Source organism: Ischnura elegans, chromosome 4 (assembly GCF_921293095.1).
Source record: "Ischnura elegans chromosome 4, ioIscEleg1.1, whole genome shotgun sequence".
NCBI classification, from domain to species: domain Eukaryota; kingdom Metazoa; phylum Arthropoda; class Insecta; order Odonata; family Coenagrionidae; genus Ischnura; species Ischnura elegans.
The window spans coordinates 50822615-50835877 of NC_060249.1; the positions used below are offsets into that span (position 1 = coordinate 50822615).

A 13263-nucleotide genomic window follows, 5' to 3' on the forward strand; every position below is an offset into this window, starting at 1 on the left:
GACGGCGAAGCCGGACCCGGGGTTTTTAAGGGGCGGAGCCCCTTAACGAGCGCGCGCAGCGCCGCGAGTCCTATCTATATACAGCCCTTGAGGTAACTGACTCACTGATGGATACAAATTCCCGACCACTTCCAGACGTGCTGGAGAGCTGTAATTTGGCACGCGTGCGGGGAACCCGAAATGATCCGGAGGAAAAATCCGAAAACCGGAAGTTTCCCCCACGTGTCGTCGCTAGGACGACAAAATGGCCGAAATCGGGCTTTTTCCGGGTACCGTCTTTTGGTTTTTATTTTACTGCGCGCTAATTATGCGTGACACACGGGTCGTTAATGCTTTTTTTGAAAGCTGATGAACGTATGCACGTAATAAAGTAAATTAATTAGTTTCCGTTTGAGAAAATTGCAGCCAAAATGGCGTCCAAAAATTGATTTTTCGAATAAAATTTCATAACTTCCGCTCCATTCGAGTTAATTTAAGGTGTAGGGTAACGAAAATGATTATTATATATTCTTATAACATTGTCTACGAAATGTTGGCAACAATTTTCTTTCGTCGTCCTTGGTTACTCAGAAAAAAAATAAAATATTTCGAAAATCACCGAAAATTACGATTTCCAAAAGATTAACACAAGATTTTGTCAACTTTAACCTTACCGATTTCTTTCAAACTTTGTAGTTACATACAACTTTGCATTGTCTTTCAGAAAACATGAATTTTTAATAAATAATTCAACGCATTTAACCGCGAAAAAATAAAAATGGCGGGCGCTACTCACTTTTTTCGGGGACTGGTTTGCTTTTTATTGTATTACTCTCGAAATATGGATGTCATAGGGCTCACTTCTGTTAGATATGAAAGTAAATGAATGTGACCATATAGTATCGTCATCTTTAAACCCCCCGAAACCGCCTAAAAAATTAAAATTTGCACATAAGTAGCCTTTTCGGGTACTTTACGTCACGATTCCGCCGCTTTCCCAAGAATTACCACTCATCGCTACGGAATTAATGTGGACGATTGATGACCCCTGGCAGTACAAAGCTATAACTCCCCGGTAAACCCACATACACCCCCCAAAAAATAAAAAATTTCATAAAAGTCTCCTATTTGGGAACTTCTAGTAAACAATACGCCGCACTACCCGTACACTCTGAGCTCTAGATCCGGAATATCTGATGAGGGCGGGCCACCGCAAACCATACGGGAAAATATACCAGAAACTTCCGGAGGAAAAATCCGAAAACTAGAAGTTTCCGCCACGTGTCGTGGCTAGGACGACAAAATGGCCGAAATCGCGCCTTTTCCGGGGACGGTATTTCCGTTTTTATTTTACTGCGCGTGAACGGTGTGTGCCACGCGGATAGTTTATGTACGTTTTGAAAGCTGATGAATGTAGTCACGTAATTATGCAATGGATTTAGATAATTTTAAAGTAAATTGCTGCACAAATGGCGTCCGAAAATGCTTTTTCGAAACAAATTTCATAACTCCCTCTCCCATCGTCGTAATTGCAGGTGTAGGATACTGAAAATGATTATTATATATGCTCATAAAATCGTCTACGATATATAGGTAAGAATTTTCTTTCGGCGTCCATGGTTTTCCAGAAAAATAAAAACGTTCCCAAAATCACCGAAAATTACGATTTTCAAAAGATTGACACAAGATTTCTTCAATGTTTTCCCGACCGATGTCTTTCAAACTCCACAATTACATACATCTATGCATATGGTTTCCGAAAATATAAGAACTTAATATGTGTTGCAGTCGATATAACTGCGGAAAAATAAAAATGGCGGACAATACTAATTTTTTCCGGGAAGAGGTTTACTTTTTATTGTACTACTATCGAAATATGGATGTCATACGGGAAACTTCTCTTATACATGATAGTAAATGCATGTGACCATATGATAAGGCCATATTTAAGCCCCCTGAAAACCCTAAAAAATTAAAATTTGAATGTAAGTAGCCTTTTTGGGTACTTTTCATCACAATTCCACCGCTTTTCTAGCCTTACCACTCATCGCTACGGAATTGATGTGGACAATTAATGACCCCTGGTAGTAAAAACCTATAAACCCCCGGTAAACCCACCTACAACCCCCAAAAAATAAAATTTTGTATAGAAGTCTACTTTTTCGGTATTTTTCGTGACTTTACACCGCTGGTTCTTACCCCAGCGACTCATCCCTACGGAATTCAAGTGAACGGATGGTGACCGCCAGGAGTACACACATATAAACCCCCGGTATCCCCCTGAAATCCCCCCAAATGTAAAATGTGCCATTAAGTCTCCTATTTGGGAACTTCTCGCAAACATTACGCCGCACTACCCGTCCCCTCTGAGCTTTAGATCCGGAATATTTGATGAGGGCGGGCCACCGTAAATAAAACGGGAAAATATATCAGAAAACCACCGATCACCTCCTAGGAAGCTCGCCGAAAAAAAATTAAAAAAATGTTAAATGCGCTTTTCCGAGTAGTTTTCGTCACAATTTACTCTACTACTGTCTGGTGCCTCTACTGCTTATTAAAACCCCCGATAACCCCGTGAAACCTCCCAGAAAATTTTTCTAATAAATCGCCTATCCGGGTAAAACAATCGTCAGAATACTGCCACTGTTCCAGACCCCTAGGACTTATCCCCACGGAATTTATGAGAACGATTTGTGACCACTGGTTTTCACACGTATAAAACCCCCGGTATTCCGTTGGAACCCCCGCAAAAAAATGAAAACTTGCCATTAAGTCTTCTTTTATGGGTACTTGTCGCCACTATTACGCCGCATTGCACTACCCTTTAAAATCATCGCCACATGATCACTGTGGACGATTGATGACCGCATGTATAACACATGAAAACCCCCGAATCCCCCTGGGCATCCTCTCGGTGGAGAGGACCATTTATGAGGACTACGTGCAGCAGCCGCGGGGGGTTCTTCATCCGCAAGGCGGCGAAGCCGCCCCACAAAGAGGAACGGTGAAGTCGTTCCGAGGAGTAACTGGCGTAGGCGAGGGGGAGCTTCAGTAACCCTTGGGCGGCGAAGCCGCCCTGACGTTAAAGCGGCGCAGCCGCTGTGGGCTCCCTCCGCCTCTGGGCGGCGAAGCCGCCCCTTAAACGAATGACGGTGAAACAGTTCCAAAATGCCCTTGCCCTCTGGGCGGCTTTGCCGACCCCTGACAAGGAACGGCGAAGCCGTTCCGAGTATAAAGCGGGGTAGCCCCGGGGGGGCACACTCAACCCCTGGGCAGCGAAGCCGCCTCTCAACGAGGAACGGCGTAGCCGTTCCGAGGCATGAGTGGAGCGCTTCCCTACCCCCTGGCCGGCGAAGCCGGCCACTAGCTGAGGTGAGATTATGCGAACTAAAATTCTTCGAAGAATCACAAATCTAGACGGCGAAGCCGGACCCGGGGTTTTTAAGGGGCGGAGCCCCTTAACGAGCGCGCGCAGCGCCGCGAGTCTAGCAAGTATAAGCACATTGAGAATGTGAGATTCTACCATGGTGTAAGGTTTTTGAAGCAATTTGTTGAGGGTGACTCTTTGGTCACTGAAGTACTTTTCAATCCTCGAGCCAAGTCAAGTAGACACAACTGGTCAAGGTCTAAAAGGTTCCTATTTGGGACCTTACTATGTTTCAGCAGTGACCTGTTTGGTTCGATAATTTTGGGGCTGGTCGTGGACAGACGGGTAGAACTCCTTGAGAAAGGAATTTTGCGGTGTGAGCTAGTGGGAGAGGTGAACGACGGAGAATTATTCAAAAAAGAATTCATCATGGCAGAGAGTGAAGTGTACTTTGAAGCATATCAACATGTTTTGAAAGCATTGCAGAAGTTTACTGAAGAAAACTTTCCATTGAAGGAATACTTGATTGATGTGTCTCCTGATGCACACTATCCGACTTACCTGGAGCGACTCCCTGACACAATTTACAGGTCTAAAAGAATAGAATTTAATGTTTTAAATAAAGATTCATGGCCATCAAAGGAGAAGATGGAATTGAATGAGTCGCAGTATAAGGCACTACAGTCAGCATTGACAAAGAAGTGCGCAGTAATTCAGGGTCCCCCAGGCACAGGAAAGACCTATCTTGGCCTCAAAATTGCTGAAGTATTGCTAGAAAATACTCGTGAGTGGCTGAGAGGTCCAATTTTGGTTGTATGTTACACAAACCATGCTCTTGATCAGTTTCTTGAGGGAATTTTATCATTCACCAGAAATATTGTTAGAATTGGTAGTCAATCCAAAAATGAGAAACTGGATGATTATAACTTGAGAGTTGTTAGGAAAAATAAAGGAATATATGGATTTGGCCTTGGGGATGTAATAGAAGAAATGAATGAGTGCAGTGAGACTATTAATGAATGTAATGAGCGCCTAAAAATGTGTATGAAAAGTGAAGGAATCATATCTCTTGAACATTTACATCATGTTACCGATAGTCGCATGGTTACGAATTTTGCTTTTAGTAGCCTGGGTGACCTACAATTTCAGGAGTGGCTATTTGCTGGGTTGTATTTTCAAAATTCAATGAGGTCTGGCATAGACTTGAATGATATAAAGCCTATCAATCATAATGGGTTTTACTCATGCTCTCTGTTTGATATTAAGAATATTATAAATGAGTTAAAATTTGAAGAATCCAGAGCTGAAGGCTATGAACTGGAAGACATTAGAAATGAAATTATTATGTGGGTGTCTAGATTAGGGTACATGAAAAGGAAGCTGTCAGAGCCTTTTGAACCAAACATGGATTTAATTCAAAGACTGACCGAGTTGCAGAATTTGAATATCCTGCAGCCTGACTATAGGTGGATGTTGTATAGATATTGGGTATTGAAATTAGTTCAGAAGTATGAGAGCGATTTAGTGAGATCTTGTGGATACTTTCGAAGACTGAATGAAGAGAAATTCGAATTAATGGAAAGAAAAAATGAGTATGTCATATCAGAGAGTGATGTTGTTGGAATGACTACCACTGCTGCTGCAAGACATCAGAATCTGTTGCAGAGAGTCGGTCCTAAGATAGGTGAGACAGTATATCCTGCATATGGTATAAATTGACCCATAATTTATTGGAATCACATCCCTATATGTTTGCTATTTTAAATTTAGATGTAGCTTTTATGACTATGTTCTTCTAGTTTATTTAAATCAGTTAATGGATGTAAAAAAGAATAATTTGCCTTTTGTCCAAAATATATAGTCCACTTAGCGGAAGCTTAGAGCTTAGCGGAAGGCATCCTATCAATCCCCAATGAACATTTTTTGTAAAATTTTTGTTCAGGATGTATTCATTGTTTACATTTTTATTACAGTTACATAAAACTGTGTACAAATACATACTATTTCTACTGCACTCCCCAGCTAGCATATGGGAGTTTTGGGCTGAAATATATTGGGTAAAATGTATGGATTGGGCGGTTCCAGGATTTTTTTGGATCCGGATTTGGATCGGATATTTGATTTCAGGTGTCGGATCTTTGAATATTTTCGGATCCAAATGAATTTTTAATTGCCTGCTATAAAACGAAGTAATTATTCAAATTTCTTTGGGGTACAGGGTGACCAAAGAAATGCTATTTAGATTTTCATACACATTTTAATATTTTAATTGATTAACAATCATTTTTGTAAGCTTTCAAGTTATTTGGCAGTATACAAATTTTCCTCACGTACGTTTCCCCTGAATTTTGTCGCTTTCTCATTGCATGCTATTTTTTGTCTCCCCCGCAAATGCTTCAGTTGTGGTGAGGTGGATTTTGCACTTCTTTGTGATAGTTTCACACCACAGTGCATGCACATGGCATAGGTTGAGCTCTCCCTATCTTGATAAAAATGTTTCCACACAATGAAATAGATTTTTACCAATAAATCATCGAATTAAATTACAACTGCACAATATGTGACATAATTGACAATGTTTACAACAACATTGACTTAACGTGGGACGAGGTGCGGCAACAGAACGAGAAGACCACTAAGCGATCTCGAGAGGAAGGGGTGGGTAGCAGCAGTGTGTAAAGGAGAGGTGGAGGGGAAGGAGTGCGATCTCTATGTCTTTCAACCAACGAGACCACAAATGAGGGAGTCAAGGACGAACATGTCAAATCTTGCTATTTTGTGACGTCGTTGCCCTCATAGTGGAGTTGGGTAAGCTACATGATATATGCAGTTGGCATTTCCTGTCCGTCTCTACTTGTTTGAGTGGTTAATGCTGTGCTCGTTTCTTTGAAAATTGTGCTGTTTGTACAGTACAGCTCGGAGCATAGTTTACATAATTCATAGATAATTAACACAGCACCAGGATCAGTTGTGAAACTCCCCCAACTTCAGACGACATCATCTGTTAGTTTGTTGTAACTTGTGAGTCAGTTCAAGATAAATTCTGTGATGTCGCTTGAATTATTACTTGAATTGACAATTAATTTACATTCCTCACTGTCACAGTTGCTATAAGCTCAACAGTAAACTGGTCAACATGCCGGTACAGTAAAACCATGGATGAACTGAGCAGCAATGGCTAAGCCTGTGCAATAGATATGTCCATTGTGCGGGCACCGCTGTGTGCATGCATTAGTCCGCTGTCAGACAAAACGATTTTTTGTTGCACAGCACATGGCATTGCAGAGAGCTGTCTACCATCAGGTTCAAGGAAATATTCCCTAAAAGTGAAAGCTTGGCTTCGTAGATGTCCTGGTGAAAATACGTTGATCACAAACCGTTCCAGAAGTGTGACACCAAGTGTTCATGAGCTATTGGGGAACCATTCATGGACTGTATTATAGCCCATCGAAGTGTTATGAACCGTTCAAATAAGCTGTTCATTAGGAGTTTCCTATCTGTTCATGAGGTGTTCAGTTGTTCATGAAGCGTTCTCTTAACTGTACAGGGAGCATTTAACTTTGTGTTCAGAACCTGTTGCATAAGTGTTCGTAAACTAATAGGGAACCTTTCACGAACTGTATTTTGTCCCAATTTATGGATCAATAAAAAAAATGTACATTTACTGCAGGCAATATTTAAAAAAATTAATTTAAAACGCCTAACCCCGAGACAAAAACTACTATTGTATATTGCAACAAAAAAGTCCACGGTGACGTTGAGGTATGTACTGGAATTGAAAGCCCATCAGATTACCATAGGAGGCTATGTATTGTGCAGAGTACCCTTCGGTGGCACTCATTGCTCTTGATTCTCATGTTTTTACATCTTCTTTTATGGTATTTGTGTTGATTTACAAGTGTGACACCCATTTCGTAGTGTTTACTGCTTTAGTACGTAAGTTGAAATGTGTATGAAACATATTAGCGTAATGAATATCATTTTAAAAGTAGGCGGAAATAATTGCAGTATATTTTAAAATTATAGTACGTAGCTCCTTCAAGATTTAGACGTATTTGAGGTTTATGTGAAAATCATTTTCAAATAATGAAAAAAAATTGAAACGGAGAGCTAATATGTTTTCAAAATATTTTTGCCATGTATGTTAAAATATTTTTTTCATAATATTTTGCTGTTTGGATTATTAACTCCTTGTCTGAAGGCATGACAATACTTTCTTTCTTTTGTTGCTATATTCTTTTATTCTGTAACACCTTCAATTTATCTACTAAATGATGTATGGGTCCCTCAAATTTTTAAACTATCACAGTCAACAATAAAAAAAAAATTTGAACAAGCTGACTGTGATACTTGGTTTGTATTCTTTAAGTTTAAGAGAAATCTCTTGTTGTTTTACTTGCAGTGATTGTGGAGGAAGCAGCAGAAGCCATGGAATCTCATGTTGTTGTGTGCCTGTCTGCTCAGTGTGAACACCTTATATTAATTGGTGAGACCTCCTAAGTCTTGAGATTTATCCCTGATGACTTAATGGTGATAATGAAAAATCTGTTTCCCTCAGGTGATCATAAGCAGTTGCGTCCATCACCTGCTGTCTACAGGCTTGCTAAGGATTATCATTTGGAAATATCTTTATTTGAGCGTCTTCTGATGAATGGAATCAGGTTTGACACCCTGAGAATTCAGCATCGAATGAGACCAGACATCGCTGATTTGGTATTTCCAGCTGTGTATCCAGTCCTGGAAAATCACCCCTCTGTATTGGCGTATGACAACATTGTTGGACTCAAAAAGAACTTATTTTTCATCACTCATACGCATCTGGAGGAAAAGGTAAGAATATCTTATCCTCACGGTTTTCGAAGCAAATGATGTAGTTATTGAAGGATCACTGTAATTATTAAAAGTGGATATGGGGTTCTTAGAAACTCCCAAGCGACCAGTCCAGAAGCTACATGCCAGTGGCATAGCCAGGAATTTCGTTGGGGGAGGGGGAGGTTCAAAACCAGCGGGAAAAATTTTTTAAAAACAGGGTATCAAGTAATGGGTTTTAAACTAATTTTAACACTTTTCATAAAAGAAAAAACTTCATTCGTTAAATAAATAATATGTAAATTTTTGATTTTTCAATGTTTTGTTTTATTTTATGAAAGAATATAATTGTGTTTTTATATTTTGGGGGAGGGTTCGGACCCCCTGTACCCACCCCTTGCCACTGCTACCTGCAAAATAAATTTCATAATTTTTATTTTACCTACTGTAGGGGATTGGATTGTAGTGTCTTATGTTTATTAGGTGTGCAATTCACAGTATGAAATGTATTTTCACTGTCGATTATTGCTTTTGTGTATTTCTGTTGGTGACTATATATGCTTCCTATGAGTAGAATGTGAAGTATTTACGGTTAAAATCATTATACAGCATACTCCCAATTATCTGGGCTAATGATAGGGAGAGGCGGCACGAATAATCGGAAAAACAAATAATCCAAACTTTCACTTTAATTTCTTGTAATTTTCATCATATACGTAAATCAATCAATCTTTTATCATCTACTCACATTTTACGTTATTTTAGATTGCTTTCCAGAATCAGTGGTAGCTTTATTTTCCTGACTGCGATCTTTTTAGCGGCGATAACGTGATTACACTCGTTTTCCTACTGCTCTGGATAATACCTAATTTCCAAGTACTGCGAATCCATGGCTGCGAGATCACAGCTTCAGAAACGTGGTTTGCATGATTGCTTCAAAAGCACTGAGCGTTGTCAGAAACTTAACCATCATGCACCATGCCACGTCTCGAACATGTTGCCGTGGATGCAGATCCATGATCACGGAGCGGTCGTGCACCACGATGCTTGGAAAACAGGAACACGGAATTCCCGTGATGGCAACATTTTAATAGAGTTGGTATGGACATCATAGTGAGAAATTTGAGTCATTTGCTTTCTGTCAGTTAGATATGTTTTTATCCAATTGTGTGCTAGTCCAGTTATGCCATATTTTGTTTATCATTCAGGCAGCAAATCATGTTTTACTGTATCAAAAGCTTTTGTCAGGTCTATGTAGAGTCCCAAAGTTTGATTTTTGTCATCAATACTGTTTAAAGTATCATTAAGAAACTCATACAGTGCATCAGTGGTTGACTTATTGTTTAAACTTATATTTGGTGGGGCCCAGACCATAACTAAACACATAGGTTCAAGACAATTGGGAATAGAACAAGTATGTGGCAATAACACGAACGATCTATGGAAACTTCTCAAACCGCCATCTTTTTTCGGCGTACCACTTGTACCACCTTAACCAAATTACATATTCATACATAACCAATGACGCACCTCCCTCCGAAATCTTTCACACCTTTAGATTTCTTTTTGAACAGTACAATATAATTACAGGATGAACAATTATAGATTAATTCTTTGCACTGGTTTAACCATTCTTCCACTCCTAGTAAGTACAACATTCTTATTAGTTGCTCCACTCTCATGAGCCATACAGTTAACACTTTCATGCATTTTCCACTAACATTTGGTACAGTGACATGTTCAGGAATTATAAAATTTTCCTTTACAGTATCACTCCCCATATGGTTTAAGTTAGAAACATCTTCATACAATGGAAATAGACATCTCTCATCACTTGAGGTTTTTGACTTTTTCAATTGATAACTATTACGTCTAACCACTGATCCAGTTCTATCTACCTTAATCTAATATGATTTTGGTTCATCTGCCTTTTTTGTGATAGTTGCTTTTTCCCAACAATTGTCTTTTGAACTTCTAACCACTACCTTCTCCCCCTTAAAAAATTCCTCCTCCTTCCTGTGAGCTTGCTTGTTATACCATCCTTCCATCTTACTTTGTCTTGCACACAGTTTTTCATACACATCCATTTGTATTTCGGGTTCTAACTGGCATAGAGATATTGGCAACCTAGACCTCATAATGCGACTATTTAGTACTTGAGATGGTGAGGCTCCTAAGCTAATGATTGGACTGTTATTATACTCCATTAGAGCTTCATGAAAATTAGAACCATCTTCAAAACACTTTTTTAACAACTTTTTGCCAACACTTACTCCTTGCTCAGCTCTACCATTACTTTGATGATAATGAGGGGTACTTGTTCTAAGAGTAATATCTCTTTCTTGGAAATAACTTTGACACAATTGTGACATGAAAGGTACATTGTCAGCTATAACAGTCTTTGGAAAACCTGTCCATTTGAATATTTGTTGCATAGCATTTATTACTGAATGTGCTGACTTATCTGGGATAATAGATACTTCTAACCATTGTGAAAAATAATCAACAATGACTAAAAAAGACTTGTTCCCAAATTGAAATAAATCTGCTCCTACCTTTTCAAATCTAAATTTAGGCACAGAGTGAGGGGTCAATTTCTCTTTGGTTTTAAATGGCCTAAACTTTTCACAGGGTCTGCATTTCTGAATATACTCAGCAATCTGACTTGACATGCCAGGCCACCAAAATAATTGGTTTGCTTTGGCAATACTTTTATTTACCCCTGTATGTCCCTTGTGTACAATATCCAATACATATTGCCTCATTGATTTAGGAACAATGATTTTATCACCAAGATAGAGCATTCCCAGGGAGAACACTAAGGTCAAAAAGACGTCTTCTAGACGTCATTTAGATGGTCGAAATAACGTCTTAATCCCAGGTCAAAAAAACCTATTTCCTTCCCTCCACCATGACCCATCCACGACGTCTTGTGGTTCGTCAAAAAGACGTCTTCTAGACGTCATTTAGATGGTCAAAAAAACCTCTTAATCCCGGGTCAAAAAAACCTATTTCCTTCCCTCCACCATGACCTATCCACGACGTCTTGTGGTTCGTCAAAAAGACGTCTTCGGGACCTCATTTAGATGGTCGAAATAACGTCTTAATCCCAGGTCAAAAAAACCTATTTCCTTCCCTCCACCATGACCTATCCACGACGTCTTGTGGTTCGTCAAAAAGACGTCTTCTAGACGTCATTTGGATGGTCAAAAAAACCTCTTAATCACAGGTCAATAAAACCTATTTCCTTCCCTCCACCATGACCTATCCACGACGTCTTGTGGTTCGTCAAAAAGGCATCTTTAAGGCGTCATTTAGATGGTCAAAAAACCTCTCGATCCCGGGATAACAATACCTTTTTCCTTCCCTCCACCATGACCCAATCGCGACCTTTTCTTTTTGATCAAAAATATGACATTTTGATGGTTTAAATATTTTCAAAGATGAACCAAGAAGACATATTTTCTTCCCTCCACCAAGATTCAAGGAAAACCTCTTAGGAGATAAAAATAGGAGATAAAACATGAAATGAATGAAGTAATTTTTTAATTATATAACCAACAGAAAACTAAACAAAGATTAATGTCCGAGAAACGGAAGGTATAACAAAATGTAGAAAACTCCCACAGAGCACAAATATTGACAAAATGTCTATATCTTATGCTAATATGAATATATCTTTAATAACTTGAAGACACCTTCTAAACATAATGTAGATATCTTAGCTGTCTCAAAGGCATCTGCAGCATTATCAATGAATGCATTCATGTTGATTCAATGTCTTGCAGTATAGGCCTTGAAGTATTTTCAATGCAAGTTTTGCCAATGTATTTTAACACCTTCATCAGGGCTATGAATAAATATGAGTACATAATTATGAAACATAAAAGTTTATGGCGATATTATTCATAATATTAAAATAAAAAAGAATTGTTGTTCATTAACAAAAAAGAAGAGACTAGAATTTTGATACATACCTGTTATTCCATTGAATTGGATTTGTTTATTGATGGTAACTAAGTTAATTCAGTACATAGTTACGTATCAATTTTGATTAAGTAAATAATTATAAATTTTGCTTAAATTGTTGATGACTGCTCTTTCCTTATAACTATTTTTGTTTTTCAAATATATATAATTTGTTTAAATAATCTTTTTGTCAAATTAATTACATAATCTAAAATATTGGTATTTTTGAAGTCCAATCAACAGCCATACTTTCATAAAATAGATATTCTATAGAATTTCTATTATTCTACTCTAGTATTCTCTAGAATATACATAGCTATATATTTAGTAAAGACATTTAAAGAACGAGTTTTCCCAACTTTAAATCGCTTTTATGAACATTTGCCAGAAAAGTTGCCTATGCATTTTGGTGCACGTGCGCACTATGACTTCATCTATCCATCCACCTTCAAAGGAAATAGGTATTATTGACCTGGGATTAATACGTTTTTTTGACCATCTAAAAGACGTCTTAAAAACGCCTTTTTGACAAACCAGAAGACGTTGTGATTAGGTCACGGTGGAGGGAAGGAAATAGGTTTTATTGACCTGGTATTAAGACTTTTTTCGACCATCTAAATGACGTCTTAAAGACATCTTTTTGACCAACCAGAAGACGCGTCGTGATTAGGTCACGGTGGAGGGAAGGAAATAGGTTTTATTGACCTGGTATTAAGACGTTTTTTCGACCATCTAAATGACGCCTAGAAGTCGTCTTTTTGACCTCTCCCTTGGATAGCGGCAGTGGTTAAGAATATTTGATTTTGAAAAAAATGGCATATCAGGCCCTGATATAAGTTCGCAACTTTCCCTCACAGAGAAAATTTATAGGGAACTCGTATTATTAACCTGAGATCGAGAGGATTTTCTCACCATCTAAATGACGTTTTTTGACGTCTTTTCGACCTCTTTTGAAGACGTCTTATTTGACGTTTTCCAGACCACTTCAAAACCAAACATAAGCCAAGTTAATGATGAAGTAAGTAAATTTGGAATTAACGAGTAATCTTCATGAAAATGGATTCCAGAATGTACTAGAACTGCTAAGCGACGCATTTAAAAACTTTTTCTCACAATTTTTACTGGTCATTTTTTTTCTT

General features: G+C 38.5%; 1 protein-coding gene across 1 annotated transcript in view; it reads left to right on the plus strand.

The window, feature by feature from the left end:
• Nucleotides 1-13263, plus strand: part of LOC124158130 (NFX1-type zinc finger-containing protein 1-like) — a 163764-nt gene that overhangs the window by 35236 nt on the left and 115265 nt on the right. The window contains exons 3-5 of the mRNA XM_046533314.1: nucleotides 3455-5030; nucleotides 7749-7832; nucleotides 7905-8176. Of these exons, the coding sequence (XP_046389270.1) occupies nucleotides 3455-5030; nucleotides 7749-7832; nucleotides 7905-8176 (1932 nt within the window). The remainder of the gene's footprint in view (nucleotides 1-3454; nucleotides 5031-7748; nucleotides 7833-7904; nucleotides 8177-13263) is intronic.